The sequence below is a fragment of the Callorhinus ursinus genome, unplaced genomic scaffold (genome assembly GCF_003265705.2).
Source record: "Callorhinus ursinus isolate GAN/ISIS: 27379988/994484 unplaced genomic scaffold, GSC_fseal_2.0 scaffold31, whole genome shotgun sequence".
Lineage (NCBI taxonomy): Eukaryota > Metazoa > Chordata > Mammalia > Carnivora > Otariidae > Callorhinus > Callorhinus ursinus.
In genome coordinates this window covers 15,583,561-15,603,144 of record NW_027397093.1, presented here as the reverse complement: position 1 = coordinate 15,603,144, position 19,584 = coordinate 15,583,561, and the positions used below count along the sequence as shown (strand labels likewise).

The following is a 19,584-nucleotide window of genomic DNA, read 5'->3' as shown; positions in this document are numbered from 1 at the left end:
TATTTATTTATTTATTTATTTATTTATTTATTTATTTATTTATTTATGAGAGAGTGAGTGAGCAGGGGGGAGGAGCTGAGGGAGAGGGAGAGGGATGTGGGATTCGATCTCATGAACCTGAGACCATGACCTGAGCCGAAATCAAGAGGTGGATGTTTCACCGACTGAGCCACCCAGGCGCCCCCTAATAATTGTTTTTAAACTGTTATTTAAGGGCGCCTGGGTGGCTCAGTCGTTATGCATCTGCCTTCGGCGCAGGTCATGATTCCAGGCTCCTGGGATCGAGCCCTGCGTCGGGCTCCCTGCTTCTCCCTCTCCGTCTGCCGGCCGCTCCCCCTACTTGTGCTCATTCTCTCTCTGTCAAATAAATAAAATCTTTAAAAAAAAAGCCCCCCCAAAACTGTTATTTATTACACTTTAACTATATGTATATTCTGTATATAAAACACCTAGAATGGTCTCTGGCATTAGAAGGTGCTCAGTAAAAGGTACAATTAAAAGCAAGCTGGAAGGAACAAACTAGGTTGGGATCATTCATAAAAATGTTGATCCCATATGTAAGTGCTGATGATGTTTCTCTTTCTCTCTTTCATAGCTTTTCTCGGATATTGCAGGAAACTGTGAAAGAACTAGCACCTCGTTGTGATGTGACGTTCATGCTGTCCGAAGATGGGAGTGGAAAGGGAGCCGCTCTGATCACTGCTGTGGCCAAGAGGTTACAGCAGGCCCAGAAGGAGGACTAGGAACCCCCTTGGGCTTGGGCCCCATGTGCCTTGGATACTGGCTGGCCTTTCCTCCAGCAGATGCGTTGGTCAGGGACCAGAGGCAAGCTTCTAGCTGACTTCACATTCTGGATGGCCGAAAGAGAACCCCGAGTTTTCGGGTACTCCTAGCATTTGGTTACTTGGTGTTATTTTCAGGGGCATTAAATGACATTTCTGATTTGCATATTTGGGCCAAGGATGGGCCAACTTGTAAAATCAAAGCATTTGGGCCTGAGAGATCCCCTTTTAGCAAATTTTCAGTTGAGGCTGGAGCTGCTAGTTTCCTAGGGCTTTGGGTCCTGTGGCTGTTGCCCACACGGCCTGGCTGGCTGGCTCCCCACTGTGGTGCTTCAGCCATTGCTTGTAGTCGATCGGGTCCTCACTTGGGGATGCACATTTGAGAAGGATGGGGATTCATGTAATAAACTGGAGACCTAATCTAACTTGTCCTTAACTCATCATGCTGACTTGGAACACGGAAAGAGAATAAAGACTTGGGAGTATCAGCCCCAGGATGAAGAAGGGTTGGTTGCCAGGCAGCCCTGCAGGAATCTTTTCATGCTTAAAGTGAGTTATGTCAGCACCTGTAAGATTGCGTTTCTCAATATTACATGTGTGATGGGGAGGGGTGCCATTTGGGGCACCTGTTTTCATTTTACATGTGGTTTGTGTTGCTACTGTGGGTAGTTGTTTTAAGGACTGTTAGGTATGTGGAATCCAGTAAATGAATAAAAAATATTTGATTTCCTAAGAATCTTTGCATGAGGTATCAATATTTCATTTGGGAGGCTCGCTTGCTAACTTCGTGCTCTGCTGGTGGAATAAGGGACACCGAAGTTTCTGAGAGCATCCCTCTAGCCCAGACTTCTTCCCAATAGGGGGAAATATATGGAATATCTTCTAGAATACCTTTAACAGTTTATCCAAATCTCATTTGAACGAATACTTCTCGTGCCTGGGCATTTACCACATGATCCTACAGCCCTTGCTTTTGAACAGCTAAAGGTGGCTGGGGGTCCTTTTGATTTCCAAGCTGACTTCTACCTCACTGGAGCTCAACGCGCCCCACCAGTCCCATTAGCCTGCATTCTAGCCTCCAGAGCTAAGTGGAGTTGACCTGTCCCCGACCATTTCCCCGCTGGATGTCCTTGCTTTTTCTCAACCTCCCCTGCTCCCCATTAATCCGAACCACCTGTGACTTCCTACCTCATCACAGAGGTGCCCGTATGTGTTTCTCATCTAGCCTAGGAGACTGAAAGCTCTTTGTTAAATACAGTTTTGTGTTGCTCCAGTGAACCCAGGAAGATGCTGTTCTTATTAAACCCTTACTAGATGGAGGCATGATTGAAAAATGAAGTGTTCCAAGAAAATTTTGGAAAAAGTAGAGGCCATTATCATGGGCTACAGACTGAAGAGAATAATATCCCAGACCGTCCAGGCTGATTTTATTTTGATTTATGTACTTAATTCCTAGTGATAATTGTCACCATTTGTTGAAGCAGGATGTTCAGACGGATAGAATGGAGGAGGCTGAAGGAGGGTAAGAGAGACCAGCTGGGGCTGGGGACAGATGAGGGAGCTGAGGTTCCCTAGGAAATATTTTTTCATACATTCAGTAAACACGTAGAGAGATGCTTCTGTGGGTGGGGCCTAGATTTACCAAAGTGATTTTTTTTTTTTTTTTTTTTTTTGTATTTTAAGGTTATACCTCTCTGGGGAGATGTTGTATGGATTTATTGAATTTATCTTTTTGTATTTTGAAGTTATACTTTCGGGAAATCGTCCACCTTATCTGATTTTGTCTTCATCAACCCCAAACCTTGTTGCCCTTGTTACCTCTCCCCAGTTCTCTGTTTCCTTGGTAAGATACACCCAGCCCCCTAGTTCCTTTTCCTCCTGCTTCCGATGGGAGTCTCTGCCTTCGCCCTCCTGCCTGGATGGGTGATCTGGCCCAGAGATGCAGGCACTTGGGCCATTACATTGTCCCACACCAGGTCCAGCTCTGGGCTCTCATCAGAAAAAGAACCCCCAAGGTATCTAGGCAACCTTGCACATTCTGACTAATTGGGAGCATCATAGAATCTTTGAACCAGAACGGAACTGCTGAGAGGGCACACATCCATCTTGTTGTCTTTGGACAGGCCAGCCCCTGAAACACCGGGGGCAATGGAAAGCTAACTTCTCCTCAAAGTTTACTAGGCAAGACCAGCAGCCACAGCAACAAGGTAAAGTATTCTCATGTGGACCTGACTTTTCCTCTTACGAGGGGCATCTTAGTCTACATTTCTACCCTGTGGTTAGTTTCTCCCAGCAACCTTTTGGCTAAAAAGAGCTGCTAGATTTAAGAACTAGATTTTCCCCATGACTCTGACTCTCCAGAAGAAGTGACCTTATTCCCATTTGTCTGTCTTCAGAAATCTCGTGTACTCTTCTTCCCATTAGCTGGAATGGGGGCTCTGTGAGAATAAGGACTTGGAGCTCATCTTTCCTATTTTCCCCAGGCCTACCACAGCGACTGGCATTGAATAGCCATTAGATAATTCTCCAAATGGATGCATGAATGAATGAATACTCAGACAAGTATGTGAATGAATTTATTGCTCTCCCCTGAATCTCTTCATTCTTTAGTCTCCCCCAATGGGACCTGAGCCTTAGACACATGAGGTACTCTATAAATGAGAGTTCAGTGAATGCCAAGCCCTGTTCTAGGCACCGAGGACCCAAAGGAATAGAAGATAGCGCTCCTGCTTTATTAGAATTCACATGCTGGCAAGGAAGGAAAGACATATAAATACCTACAATCCAATATGGTAACAGGAACAAGAGGAGAACACAATTCCTGAACGTGTGCTTCGTCCTTTAGATCAGGAACTCTCAGCCTGTGTGTGAGTATTTGTGTGTATGCATGTGTGTACGCGTGCACCATAAACCCCTTTGGCAATTGCGCAGAGCCTACAGATCCTTTCTCATAATGCTTCTTTTTTTTTTTAAAGATTTATTTATTAGAGAGTGAGAGAGTATGAGCATGGCAGGGGGAGGGGCAGAGGGAGAGGGAGAGAGAATCTTTAAGATTTTATTTATTCATTTGAGAGAGACAGAGAGAGCACAAGCAGGGGGAGAGGCGGAGGGAGAAGCAGACTCCCCACCGAGCTAGGATCCCAGAGTGGGACTCAATCCCAGGACCCCAGGATCATGACCTGCGCTGAAGGCAGATGCTGAACCATCTGAGCCACCCAGGTGTCCCTGGGAGAGAGAGAGTCTTAAGCAGACTCTGTGCTGAGCATGGAGCCTGATGTGGGGCTCAATCTCATGACCCGGGGATCACGACATGAGCCAAAATTGAGAGTCGGCTGCCCAACCAACTCTGCCACCCAGGCACCCCACATAATGCTTCTAAATGCCTAAAATATGTAGGGGTACAAGGGAAGCCAATGGTATTGAATTACAATTATTAGATTAAAGCAACATATGTGTTTATTTTTTATTGCACTGTAATGAGATCCAGCAGGAGCCTGATAACAACCATAATTCTGAAATCCTGATGAGTATAAACAGTATTTTGAGACATTTGCAACCACAGCACAGACGTGAAAATGTCCATGGTTTCTCCTGGAGACAGAGTCCCAGGGGCTGCTGCCAGTTCTGTGGTTTGTTGTCTGCATCCAAAATGGAAGGGAATGCCAAATTTCAATTAGAGGTGATTGAAAATAAGTCCCAAAGAAGCTCGGGGACTCCCCACTTTGGGGGTCTCTCCTTTGGGGGCTTAGGTTAATAATCTCCGATTGAAATATCCTACTAGACCTGGCACTTAATTAGGGAAAGCATCTCAGATGGCAGAGAGGCAGTGTGGTTTGGACTCAGAAAGAATCAGGCATGCTAGTCAACCTTTCTGAGCTGCAATTTCCTCACATATAACAGCCTAACAAGGTTATGCCAACTACCCAAGCTAAATACGTGGACACGGGGATAAGCTATGAGCCACTTGTACACATGTGAGGTAGTTGTGTTATGGTGGTTGCTATATTGTTAGGGGCCTTTTTATTGGTGTGATCACCTTGAACATCAACCTAAAAGTCCTTCCAAGCTGATTGCCCAGATATGCAGATGGGTAAAGAATGGCAATTGAGAGAAATGCCTTTCTCACAAACCCTTCCTTCCACCTCCACTGTCTTGATATATTCTCTCTTTTACTATTTCACGGTTGAAACTCCTCGTGAACCATGTTTTGTTAGAAGAAGGATGGGACTTGGGCCAAGTCAGGGATGATAGAGGGATCTGGTAGCTCATATTTGGGGTGAACTAAAAGGGTCAGTTAGAGTAGAAGAGTTGAATTCCTTTCTGTTCCAGCCAGGGAAAGAATGATGCTGGCGAGAAAATGAAATCTTCCAGTTTTGTTTTGTTTTTTTAATATATAAGAAAGAAAGAGAGATAGCAAGAAAGGTAGGTTATTGATAATTTAGGGAATCAGAATGGTTTGGGGGATTGACCTAAAAAGCAGGGATGCATTAACAGCACAGGGACAATTCCAGGGGGGCCGTTTACATCATTGTCTGTATGTGACCCAGTTCCTGCTGAGTCACCTCTGTGACAGTCTAGAGTGGCCTTTCACAAAGTCAGCCGGTCTGGAGTCATTCTTTCCTCTAATACTCAAATAAAATGGTTCATATCCCACATGCTGCAGAGAGGCCTGTCTCCTGCACTCACATTTCAACACTCCTGAATGAAAGGCTTACATCTTCCAGTTACTCCTCTTATTCCTGCCTCCAGTAAACTGCTTCCACTCATCTTAGTCGATGTCACAATTCCTGCAGGGGTTGCCATTCTCTCTCTCTCTCTGTTTTGTCTGATGTACAGAACTGTCCCTTCCTCTCGGATTCCCCAAACACCATTAACTCAAGGCTAGTGTCTGGAACAGACTGAACTAAAGGCTTGGAGACTGTGGAACAGGGACTACTTCACAGAATAGGAAACAACTTAAATATGAATATTAGATATCAAAGTTCTATGACTGTCTTCACCCCAGAGAATTTTTCACTGGCTGTTGTTCTCCATAGGCTCTCTGGCTACACGGATTACAGATTCTCCCCAATTCCTCTGCAAGCTTCTTTCTCATACTCTTCTCGTCTATGAATTCTGGACTCTTTCCATAAAATGAAAAATTCCTAGTGTTCTGTTTCATAGAGCTAATGACTCTTCTATACGCCAGCCCAGGGGACCTCACCTTTCCCAGCCAAAAAACTTCCCATTGAGGTATTTGAATAAAAAGAGGGATTTTCTCTCTAAAAGGAATTATTCTGTTCTCTTACAGTCAAGCTACAGAAACTTTTTTCCTTGATATCCAGCAAACTGCCAATATTCCAAGCTATGATATTGTTAACACAATCAAGATAATAAACATACCACCGCCAAAAGTTTCCTTGTGACCCTTTGTAATACCTCCTTTCTGCCCTGTTTCTCTTTCCTTTTACTCAGTTAACTACTGAGTTGCTTTCTGTTTTGATATAGTTTGCATTTTTTAGAATTTTACATAAATGGAAGCATATAGTTGGTATACTTTTTAAATCTGGCTTTCTTCATTCAGTATACTTACTTTGAGACTCATTCATGTTGATGCAAGTATTGATTTCATTCCTTTTATTGCTGACTGTTCCATTATATGGATATACCACGGTTTGTTTATCCGTTCATCTATTCATGGATATTTGGGTTGTTTCCAGTTTTGGGTTATTCAGATAAGACAGCTATGAGCATTGTATACAAGTCTTCGTTTGGACATATAATTTCATTTCTCTTGGGTAAATACCTAGTAATGGAATAGTTAAGTCATTCAGTTAAAATTTTAGGCAAAAGCCAAACTAGTTTCCAAAGTAGGTGAACCATTTTATACTCCCATCACTGGTATATGAGACTTTGAATTTTTCCACATCTTTGTCAACACTTGGATTGGTTGGTCTTTTTAATTTTAGACATTCTAATGGGTATATAGTGGTATATAATTGTGGTTTTTTAATTTGTATTTCCCTGATATTTAACATTTCTTCATATATTTATGGACCAAATGTTTTCCTTCTTCAGTGAAATGTTTTAGTCATGGCTTTTGCCTGTTTTTAAGTTGAGCTCTTTGTTCCTTTTTATTGATTTGTAGGAGTTCTTTATATATTATGAATCTAGTCCTTTGTCAGTTTTAGGCATTACAAATATCTTCTCATTTTTTAATTTTCTTTAAGGTTTTGATGAACATAGTTCTTAATATTGTCAAAATTCTTAATCTTTTTTTAAAAAGTTAGCATTTTGTGGGAGGGCACCGGGGTGGCTCAGTTGGTCAAACATCTAGCACTTGATTTTATCTCAGGTCATGATCTCAGCGTCAGGGGATCAAGCCCTATGTCGGGCTCTGTGCTCAGCCTGGAGTTTGCTTGTCCCTTTCCGTCTGCTCCTACCCTCGCTCGTTCTCTCTCTCTTAAAGAAATAAAATCTTTAAAAAAAGTTTGCATTTTTTGTTTCTTAACCAATCTGTCTTTACCCTTAAGGTCAGAAGGATTTTCAACAATATTGTCCTCTAAAAACATTTAAAGTTTTGCTTTTGAGGAGCACCTGGGTGGCTCAGTCAGTTAAGCAGCTGCCTTTGGCTCAGGTCATAATCTCAGGGGTCCCGGGATCGAGCACTGAGTCAGCTCCCTGATCACTGGGGAGTCTGCTTCTCTCTCTCCCTCTGCCCCTACCCTTGCTTATGCTCTGTCTCTCTCTCTCAAAAAAAATAAATAAAATCTTTAAAAAAAAAAGGTTTTACTTTTGAGGGGTGCCTGGCTGGCTCAGTTGGTGGAGCATGTGACTCTTGATCTCAGGGTTGTGGGTTCAAACCCCATGTTGGGTGTAGATATTACTTAAAAAAAATAAAATGATAAAGTTTTGCTTTTGACATTTGTTCTTAATCCAAGTGAGATGATTTTTACATATGGATAATTTACAAGCCAATTTTATTTTTCCCCCTTTAGGTAACTAGTTTTACAAGTTCTGTTTCTTAAATAGTCTCTCCTTCACCATTGACATAACATGCAAGCTTGTTAAATTCCACAAAAACCAAAATTCAAAAAAGCCTTTTGGTAATTGTATTGATCTTGCATTGTATCTGTAGATTAATTTGGGGAGAATGATCTCTTTAAGATATTAATTCTTCTTAGCCATTAACATGGCTTATCTCTCCATTAATTTAGGCCTTTCCTAACGTTTTCCAAAAAGCTTTGTAATTTCCTACATAAATCTTCCACACTTCTCTTCTTAGATTTATTCTTAAGTAGTTTATAGTTTTTGATAGTTTTGTGATACGGTTTTGTGATTAAAAATTCAGTCCTTTAGAAAAAGTTTTAGTTCCTAATTGTCTGGTTGCTAATGCAAAGAAATGCAATTGACTTTTATTACTAATCTTATATCCAATTACCTTACCAGACTTTTCTATTACTTTTATTAACCTTGTTAGTTTGAAAAAATCCAAAATCCGTAGAAAACTGGCAAGAATGTTACAATGAACTTCCATTTATCCTTCACCTAAATTCATTGATAGATAATATTTGCCAGATTTGTTTTATCTCCCTGTGTAGATACATAATGTAATATAATAGGGATTACTTACTACTCATATTCTAGTTTTGCAAAATCATTCAAGAGTGAATTGCAAAGATCATGACCCTTCACCTCTAAATAACGCATCATGTATCTATTGAGAACAAGGACAATCTCTTACACAACCACAGTGAAATGATCAAATTTAGGAATCTCTTCTAGTTATTTAAATTAGTTTGGATTTTATGTATAGACCATTATATAATCCACCAATATGATCAGTTTTTCTTTCTATTTCTACACTTTTAATTTTGTTTCTTGTCTATATCACCTAAATCATACAGTACAATGTTGATGTGAAATGGCGGTGGTGAGGATCTTTGTCTTATTCCTGCACATTTCTTCATTTAGAATCATTTTTTTTTCATATGCATGGTTAGTGTTTTATTTTTGAAGAATGGGTCTGAAACATCACACCAACACAAGCTGTATAGTAAAGTTTAAAATAGTTTTATAAGGATCTGTAAGAGCATATGTAATGACTGTTCACTCTACAAAATCTCGCTCACAGAACTTACGATACATCTAGTTGGAAGCAGCACTGGGCTTTCCAGACAGTCACTCAGCATTTTTCTCCTAACTGCGCAGACTTCTCATCAGCTGCCTTCTGCTTGTGCTGTGTGGTCTCAGAGTCCCTCCGCTTCCTCTGAGAGGTAGTCAAGGTAAACTCCTTTCTTTTTCCCTTGCTAATTTCCTCGGATTTCTTCATGTTTTCCTGATGGTAAATTCTTGTTGATTTCCACGGGCCCCACCAGCTGCTGGATTGAGGCTGAAACAGAGCCACTAGGAAAACTGGGGGTCCCCTCCCACACTCATCGGCACCCCCCACCTGTGGATCTTGAAGGCTGAGCCCATGTAGGCCCTCCGTGAGGCAATGCCTCTGCTCCATCCTCCTAGAATGATTTTTATGGGTTTTTGGGAGTATATTTCATCCGCTTACATAGGTTCTCTTTTAGTCATAGTTTACTAAGACTTTTTGTTTTCCCACAAACAGGTATTGAATTTTATCAAATTATCTTACTACACTATTGATGTAGTATAAATTTTTTTTCTCATTTACTTAACAAAAGTGAGTGACATCTATTTAATAATATTAAAGCATCACTGCAATGCTGGGTAAACCCATCTTGGTCATTTTTATTTTCATTATTTATGAAATAAATATTAAAATGATATTATCATTTTTATAACTGTTGGATTTGATTTGTTGATATTTTATTTAGAATTTCTGCATCTATATTTATGAGTGAAATAAGCTTATCTTTTTTCTTTTTCATACCATCATTGCTTTTGTATATGTATACTAGCCTCATAGAAGGAATTTTTATTCTCTGAAAGAGTTCATTGAAAGTTTTGTAGAATCTACTTCAAAAGCCATTTGGGACTTGTATTTTCTTTGGGTTAAGATTTTAACTACTGCTTCAATTTTTTTGAATAATCAGACTATCCAGGTTTTCCATTTTTTCTTCAATCAGGTTGGTTAGGTTATATTTTTCCAAGAATTTATCCACATTGTCATATTTTAAAAATATAATGACATAATTTTTTTTATTTAGATATAACCCAAACAACATACAATTCACCTCTTTTAAAGTGTACAATCCAGGGTTCTTTAAAATATCAACAAGTTGTGCAACCATCACTACCATCTAATCCCAGAACATTTTCCGGGTCCCAAAAGAAGCTCTGTACCCATTAGTAACCACTATTCCTCCTGAGCCCTAGCCCAGGCAAACACTAATCAGCTTTCTGTCTCTACAGAGGCTCCTGTTTTGAACATTTCATATGATGGAATCATACCATATCATCCCCTTTTGTGTCTGGCATCTCTCACTTAACGTTTTCAAGCTTCCTTTGTGTTATAGCATGTGTCAAAACTTACTTCTGTTAAATGCCAATGATATTCCATTGTATGGATATACTGCATTTTGTTTATTCACTTACAAGTTGATGGATATTTGGTGGTTTCCACATTTGGTTATTATGAATAGTGCCGCTGTAAACATTTGCCAACAAGATTTTGTGTGAACATATGATTTTAATTCTCTTAGATATACATCTAGTAATAGGATTGCTGGACCATATGGTAATTCCATGTTTTAACTTTTTGAGGAACTGCCAAATTGTTTCCCAAAATGGCTGCATCATTTACATTCCCACCACAGCAGTGTGTGTGTGTGTGTGCGTGTGTGTGCAGTGTAGTGGAGCGTTGTACCACCACATCCTCATCAACACTTGCTATTGGCAGTCTTTTTAATTACAGCCATCCTACTTTTTATGAAGTAATATCTCACTAGGTGTAGATTTGCATTTCCCTAGTGACTATTGATATTCAGCATCTTTTTATACGCTTATCGGTCGTTTGTACATCCTCTTCGGAGACATGTCTGCTAAAATCCTTAGCCCATATTAAAAGTTGACTATTTCTCTTTTTACTGTTGAGTTTTAAGTGATCTTTATATATTCTGGATACTAGACCCTTTCCAGATGTATGATTTACAAACAATTTCTTCCATTTCGGTAGCTTGTCTTTTCATTTTTTGAAAATATCCTTTGAAGCTTACAAGTTATACTTTTGATAAAGTCCAATTTATTTTTTCTTTTGTTTGTGCTTTGGTGTTATATTTAGAAAACTTTTGCCTAACACAGGTAAAGATTTACCCCTATGTTTTCTTCTCCGTGTTTTATAGTTTTAGTTTTTACATTTAGGTCTTTTACACATTTTGAGTTAATTTTTGTATATGGTGTGAGGGAGAAGACCAACTTCATTCTTTTGCATTTGACTATCCATTGTTGAATCCCAGCACCATTTCTTGAAAGGACTATTCTTTCCTCATTGAAGGTTCCTGGCACTCTTGTCAATAATCAATTGACCATAAATGTATGGGTGCATTTCTGGACTCTCAATTCTATTCTCTTGATCTATATGTCTGTCACTGTGACATGAAGTTTTAACTAATGTTCTCTCATTATTTTAAAAAAATATCTAGTGTATCTCTAGTTATGTCCCCATTTTCATTCATTACATTATTCTAAGCCTTTTCTCTTTTTGTTGATCAATTTTGCCGGAGACACTTTTGTTGTTGTTTATGTCTACTTTGTTTGATACTAAGATATTTGCATCAGCTGTTTTATGGTTAATGTTTGCATGTTATGTTATTTTCTGTACTTTTATTTTCAACAATGTGTACCCTATATTTAAAGTGTGTCTTTTGTAAACAGCATTTAGTTGGATCTTCTTTTGTCTTGTTTTTATGTTGTCTGATAATTTCTGTTTTCTAAATGGAGTATTTATTCTATTTACATTTAGTGTAACTACTATTACAGGTGGGTTTAATCCTATCCCCTGAATGCTTTGTTTTTTATTTGTCCTATTTGTTGTTTCTTTATTTCTGTTTTCCTGACTTCTTTTGGATTAATCAAAGTAGTTTTATTATTCCATCTTATTTCATCTATTGGCTTTTAAATTATACAGATTGTTAAATGCTTTTACTTTCTTCTGAGATAAACTCTGCATACAATGAAATGAGTAAACTAAAAATTTCCATGTGATGAGTTTCAATAAATGCATGCCCTGATACAACTTAAATAGGCAATATTATCTTCACTCTGGAAAAGTTTACATTGTTTGAGGTGGTACTCTAGGAATTACAATATGGATTTTTAATGTATCACAGCCTACCTTGACTTAGTGTTTTACCATTTCATGGGCAATGTAAGAACCTTATTGTATAAACCTATTTACCTTCCTCCTGCCCTTTATGCTATTGTTGACATATAGTTTACATATATATTTGTTATAATACCTACAATACATAGTTATTGTTGTTTTAAACAGTTGATAGTCTTTTTATATTAAAAACTGTGTTATATTAATCCACTTGGCTACTTTTTCTTTCATTATGCAGTTCCATGATTCCATCTGGGATCATTCTCCTTCAATCTGGAAAACTTCAATTGGCATTTCTTGTAATACAGTACTACTGGAGGTAAATTCGCTCAACATTTATTTGTCTGAAAATGTCTTTTTTTTTTTTTTGACTCATTTTGGAAGGATATAGATTTCTAACTTGGCAGGTTCTTTTCTTCCAATATTTTAAGGATGTTATTTCATATTTTTTTGGCTTCCATAGTTTTTTTTGTGTCTGTGTGTGAGAACACACACACACACACACACACACACACACACGAGGCAGGGAGGGGCAGAGGGAGAAGGAGAGAGAGAGAATCTCAAGCAGACTCCCCACTCAGTACAGAGCCCTACATGGGGCTCCACCCAATGACCCTGAGATCGTGACCTGAGCTGAAATCAAGAGTCGGACACTTAACCAACTGAGCCACCCAGGTGCCTCTGGCTTCCATAGTTTTTGTTGAGAAGTCAATCATCATTCTTAGTGTTGTTCTCTTGCAAGTAATGTGTCTATTTACTGTGGCTGTTTTTAAGGGTTTCCTTTTATCCATAGTTTTTAGCAGTTTAACTATAACATGCATGGGTGTGGCTTTCTTTTTATTTGTTCTGCTTGAGATTTGCTGAGAGCTTCTTTAATCTGTGGGTTGATGTCTTTGTTGGATTTTGAAAATTCTTGGCTTGTGACCCAGTATTTCTCCTCTCTCCTCCCAGGACTCTAATATACCTATGTACCTATGTTAGATTATTTTATCATGTCTCACACATCTTTCATGTTCTGTTCTGTTTTCATTAATTTTTTTCCCTCTGTGCTTCAGTTTGCATAATTTCCACTAACCAATCTTTTAAGTTCACTGATTTTTTTTTTCTGTTGTATCCAATTTGCCATTAAGCCTAGCCAATGAATTCTCTCTCTCTCTCTCTTTTAACAAAAATACTACATGAGAAATACTTAGAGGACATGACTAGGGAGTGCACACAATAAATGATTATCATCAGCATTGGATTAATAAAAAAATGTTTTTTGCTGTATTTTTATATTGATATCCAGTTTTATTGGGTAATGATAAGAAAATGTCTTATAGAGTAGGACAAAATAAAACAAAGTAGCATTTAAAATTTTTACTGAGATATAACTGACATATAAAATTATATTAGTTTTAGGTATAAAATACAATGATCTGATTGGGGCATCTGGGTGGCTCAACTGGTTAAGCATCTGACTCTTGATTTCAGCTCAGGTCATGATCTCAGGGTTGTGAGATCAAGCCCCACATCAGGCTCCATGCTCAGCAGGGAATCTGCTTGAGATTCTCTCCCTCCTTCTCCCTCTGCCCTTCCTCACCCCCCTCTCTCTCTCCCTTTCTCTCTCTCTAAAAATAAATAAATAAATCTTTAAAAAATATATAAGGATCTGATATATGTATATATTACAAACTGATTGTCACTATAAGTTTAGTTAAAAATCCATCACCACACATAGTTAACAATTTTTTTCTTATGATGAGAACTTTTAAAGTGTACTCTCCTAGCAACTTTCAAATATACAATATAGTAATTGTTAACTATAGTCACCATGTTGTACATTACAGCCCCAGCACTTATTTATCTTATAACTGGAAGTTTGTACCTTTTGATCACCTTCACCCATTTTGCTCACCCTCCTTCACCCTCTTTATCTGTTCTCTGTATCTATGAGTTCAGGTTTTTTTAGATTCCACATACAATTGAGATCATATAGCATTTGTTTTTCTCTGTCTGATTTTCCTAGCTTACCATAATACCCTCACTCTCCATCCATGTTGTTGCAAATGACAGGATTTCCTTTTTTATGGCTGAATAATATTCCATGTATATAGAAACCAAATTTACTTTATCCACTCATTCACTGGTAGTCACAGGTTGTTTTTATACCTTGGCTATTGTAAATAATGCTGCAATGGACGTGGAGGTACAGATATCTCTTTGAGATAGTAATTCCATTTCCTTTGGATTAATACCCAGAAGTAGAATTGCTGGGTCATATGGTAGTTTTAGTTTTAGTTTTCTGTGGAACCTCCATATTTATTCCACAGTAGCTAAGCCAATTTATAGTCCCACCAACAGTGTACAAGATTCCCTTTTCTCCATATCCTCTCCAACACTTGTTATTTCTTGTCTTTTTGATAACAACAGTCTAACAGGTATGACGTGATATCTCACTGTAGTTTTGATTTGCATTTCCCTGATGATTAATGATGTTGAGCACCTTTTCATGTACCTGTTGGCCATTTGTATGTCTTCTCTGGAAAAATGTCTATTCAAATACTCGCCCATTTTTTAATTAGATTCTTTTTTTCTGCTGATTTATATATGTCTTTAAAATATTTGGATGTTAAGGGAGTTCAGTTGGTTGGGCATCTGACTCTTGGTTTCAGCTCAGGGCATGATCTCAGGGTCATGGGGATGAGCCCCACAATGAGCCCTGCGTCAGGCTCCACGCTCAGCGGTCTGCTTCTCTCCCTCTCCCTCTGCCCCTCCCCCTAGTCATGTGCACTCTCTTTAAAAAAATATTTTGGATGTTAAGCCCCTATCAGATATATGATTTAAAAACATATTCTTTCATTCTTTAGGTTGCCTTTTCATTTTGTTGATGGGTCCCTTTGCTGTACAGAGCATTTTAGTTTGATATGGTCACACTTGTTTATTTTTGCTTTTGTTGCCTTTGCTTTTAGTCTCAAATAAAAAAAATCATTGCCAAGACTGATAATGTCAAAGAGCTTACCCTTTGTTTTCTTCTAGGAGTTTTATGGTTTCAGGCCTTATATTCAAGTCTTTAATCCATTTTTGGTTCATTTCTGTGTATGGTGTAAGACAGTGGTCCAGTTTCATTTTTTTGCACATGGCTGTCCAGTTTTCCCAACACCATTTATTAAAGATACTATCCTTTTCCCATTGTATAGTCTTGGTTCCTTTGTTGAAAATTAATTGACCATTAATGTGTGGGCTTATTAGTGTGTTCAGATTTTGTAGTTTTTCATGGTTTAGTCTTAATAGTTTTATTTTCTAGGAATTTATGTCTTCTAAGTTTTCCAATTTGTTGGCATATAACTGTTCATAGTAGAATCTTATCAACTTTTGTATTTCTGTGGTATCAGTTGTAACATCTCATCTTTCATTTATGATTTTATTTGAGTCCTCTACTATTTTCTTGGAGAATCTAGCTGAAGGTTTGTTTAGTTTATCTTTTAAGCCAGTACCATGCTGTCTTGGTGATCACTGCTTTGTAATGTAGCTTGAAATCGAGCGACGTGATGCCCCCAGCTTTGTTTTTCTTTTTCAACATTTCCTTGGTGAATCGGGGTCTTTTCTGATTCCATACAAATTTTAGGATTGTTTGTTCCAACGCTTTGAAAAATGTCATTGGAATTTTGATTGGGATGGCATTGAAGGTATAGATTGCTCTGGGTAGCATAGACATTTTAACAATGTTTATTCTTCAGTCCATGAGAATGGAATTTTTTCCATCTTTTTGTGTCTTCTTCAATTTCCTTCATGAGTGTTCTGTAGTTCCTAGAGTATAGATCCTTTACCTCTTTGGTTAGGTTTATTCCAAGGTATCTTATGGTTTTTTGGTGCTATTGTAAATGGAATCGTTTCTCTAATTTCTCTTTCTACAGTTGCGTTGTTAGTGTATAAGAAAGCAACTGATTTCAAGACATAGATGTAGTGAAAAGAAGGGCAATATGCACCCCAATGTTCATAGCAGCAATGTCTGCAATAGCCAAACTGTGGAAAGAGCTGAGATGCCCTTCAACAGATGAATGGATAAAGAAGATGTGGTCCATATATACAATGGAATATTACTCAGCCATCAGAAAGGATGAATACCCAACTTTTACATCAACATGTATGGGACTGGAGGAGATTATGCTAAGTGAAATAAGTGAAGCAGAGAAAGTCAATTATCATATGGTTTCACTTATTTGTGGAACATAAGGAATATCACGGAGGACATTAGGAGAAGGAAGGGAAAAATGAAGGGGGGGAAATTGGAGGGAGAGATGAACCATGAGAGACTATGGGCTCTGAGAAACAATCTGAGGGTTTTAGAGGGGAGGGGGGTGGGAAGGATGGGTTAGCCCGGTATGGGTATTTGTATGGGAGGGCACATACTGCATGGTTATACGAAAACAATGAATCATGGATCACTACATCAAAAACTAATGATGTATTGTATGGTGACTAATATAACATAATAAAATAAAATTTAAAAAAAGAAAAAAGAAAAAAAAACAGCTTTCAGTTTCATTGATCTTTTCTATTGTCTTTTAAAGTCTTTGTTTCATTTGTCTCCACTCTGATCTTTGTTATTTCCTTTCCTTCTCTGAACTTGGGGCTCTTTTTCTACTTCCTTTAGGTGTAAAGTTAGGTGGTTTATTTGAGATTTTTCTTGTTTCTTAATGTAGGGGTTTATCACTATAAACTTTCCTCTTAGAACTGCTTTTGCTGTATCCCATTAGTTTTGATATATTGTATTTCCATTTTATTTTGTCTCAAGATATTTTTTTGACTTCTCTTTTGGTTTCTTCTTTGACATATCATTCAGTAGCATGTTGTTTATTCTCCATGTATTTGTGAATTTTCCAGTTTTCTTCTTGTAATTGATTTCCTAGTTTTATACTATTGTGGTCAGAAAAGATGCTTGATATGATTTCAGGTCTTCTTAAATTTATTAAGACTTCTTTTGTGGCCTAACATATGATCTATCCTGGAAGATGTTCCATGTGCACTAGAAAAGAATATGTATTCTGTTGCTTTTGGATGGAGTGTTCTCTATATGACTGTTAAGTCATTCTTTATCATTCTTTTTTCTTTTTTGCTCCACTTATTGGATGCATTCCACTGCCCTGTCTTTCAGTTTGCTGATCCTTTCTTCTCTTTCATCTAGTCTGATGTTGAGCCCTTTTATTGAATTTTTCAGTTTAGTTGTATTCTTCAGCTGTGTGATTTCTGTTTGGTATTTTCTTATATTTTAAATCTCCTAGTTGAAATTCTCATTTTGTTTTTGCATTGTTCTCCTGACCTTGGTGAACATCTTTTTGACCATTATTTTGGACTCTTTATCTGGTAAATCCCTTATTTCTGTTTCATTAAGGTCTTTTTCTGGGGTTTTATCTTGTTATTTCATTTGGAATATATTCTTCTGTTTCTTCATTTTTCTTGACTCTCTAAGTTGGTTTCTATGCATTAGATAATACAGCCATCTTTCCCAGTCTTGAAAGAGTGGCCTCACGTAGGAGATGAACTTTATCATTCAATCCTAACCTAGCTTTTGGTTTTGGTTGTCTCTCAAGTCTTTGTAATTGTTCAAGCAGGCTTCTTTGTTCTTAGTGGCTCCCAGTAGTTGAGGGTGTGCTAAGGTGTGTCAATGTCCCAGGAGAAAGAATCTCATTCAGCACCTAGATGTAGGCTGACTGGAAGATCTAGTCTCAGGCAGCAGCTTTTAAGGTTTGCAACTACACCTCGTTCAGGGGAATTCTGGGAGATGGGCATTTCTTTTTGTTTCCTCTGCACTGATCCTTGGGAAGATAGCCACTTCTTAACTAGACTTGCTAGAGTCCTTTTGAGCCCATGAACACAAGCCATACTGGCCACCAGAGCCAGGCTATCAAGAGTTGTATCTTCTGGGCCACAGCTACAAAAGCCAGGGTGCCAGACTTACTCACAAGCTCCTTTTATGGAGACACAAGAGACCTGGGGCAGGGTAAAGGGTGAGTGGTAACATGGCACCTGCCAGCCTCTCTTTCTCTGAAAGGGATTGGAGTTGGAGTTGGTCCCTAGATATGTGTTAAATTAGTGACCCTCAGGCTGCAGTTTTAAGATCTTTAAATAGGCCTTATGTGGAAAAACTGGTCATTTCAGTCTACTGCCTCTGTGCTGTGCCCTGAGGGGATAGGCAGTTAAAAACTGTTGTTGTTGTTGTTGTTTGTTTGTTTGTTTGTTACAGTTCTGTGAGACTCTGGAATGTAAGGCCCACTGACCGCCAGAGCCACATAATTAAGCGGTATCCTCTGGGAGGCAGTTGCAAAACCTGGGGCGGCAGATGTGTGCACAAGCTTCTTTCTGGGAGACACTGGTGATCTGGAGTGAGGCATAAGGAAAGTATAAAGGTGGATTAATTAATTCTTAATTTAAAATATTGTGTTTTATAAATTATAGAATATCCATGAGTTTTTTTTTTTAAGCAATTCAATTCCTTTGTTGGCATTCTTTATCTTTTCATCCATTTTGCCCATCTTTTATTTTCTTTAACATATTTATAATAGTTATTTTAAAGTCCTTGTTTGCTAATTCTAACTCTAATTCCAATTCTGGGTGACCTGTAAGACTGTTTTTATTGTTTATTTTTTCTCTTGCTTATAGGTCACATTTTCCTACTTCTTTGCATTATTTCTCTCTCTCAATCTCTGTCTTGTATAATAATAGCCACAGAGTCTGAAGTAGATGTTATTTTTTTCCCAGAGAGAGAACAACCCTTTCTTCTCTGAGACAGCTGAAATGATGGACTCATTACTTCAATCCAGTTTGATATCCAGCTGGATCAGTCTGCTTTTAGCTTCCACTGTCTTAAGATTGATGCTTAACTTGTGTTTATTGCAGGCCTGCTTTTCAAGCAGACTTCTCTTTCTCAAACATAATATTTCAGGAAATCTTTCCCTGAATTTCCATTCTAACCCCTAGACTCCTCTATTGCCCTGAACATGTAAAAATCCTGTGGGGGAGCACTGGTAGGTGGGGAAACCAGTGTGCACTTAAGGCTTCTTGAGATTCTACTTTGTCAGGCCAACCTACATGGCCATTAAAAGCTGGCTTTTTCTCTTCATTCTCTCTCTCAGCAGGTTTGCCTTTGCTCTGACAAGTCCAGTTTCTGTCAGTTCATGTCCAGACTCGGCAAATGCCCTCAGAGAGGAAAGCAGGAGCTAATCTCCATTCACCTTGGAAGAGTTCTTTCTGCCTTGGAGTTTAGTTCCATTAGACTTCTTTGTATCGATAGCTTTCCAGTGTCTCTAAAAAGAAATATGATTTTTTTCAGCTGCCCATTTTTTCCCAGTTGTTAAGTGAATACAGTGACCTGCTGCTACCTTCTCTGTCCTAACCACCAGTTTCAAATATTTTGAATTCTAATTATGATTTCTTATTTTACTCATTATTTAAAAGAGCTTCTAAGTTTTTACTTTCATAATTTCCAAAAATATGAAGTTTTAAAATTTATTTTGTTGTTAACTTCTGACTTAATTGTGTTTTGATCAT

General features: G+C 38.2%; 1 protein-coding gene and 1 pseudogene across 1 annotated transcript in view; one reads left to right on the top strand and one right to left on the bottom strand.

The window, feature by feature from the left end:
• The window catches only part of HKDC1 (hexokinase domain containing 1), a 41,824-nt gene extending 40,308 nt beyond the window's left edge, over positions 1-1,516 (top strand). The window contains exon 18 of the mRNA XM_025850228.2: positions 596-1,516. Coding sequence (XP_025706013.2) covers positions 596-743 — 148 coding nt within the window. The 3' untranslated portion in view covers positions 744-1,516. The remainder of the gene's footprint in view (positions 1-595) is intronic.
• Positions 1,517-8,899: 7,383 nt separating this feature from the next.
• LOC112807386 (small EDRK-rich factor 1 pseudogene) lies at positions 8,900-9,239 on the bottom strand (annotated as a pseudogene).
• Between the last annotated feature and the right edge of the window lie 10,345 nt (positions 9,240-19,584).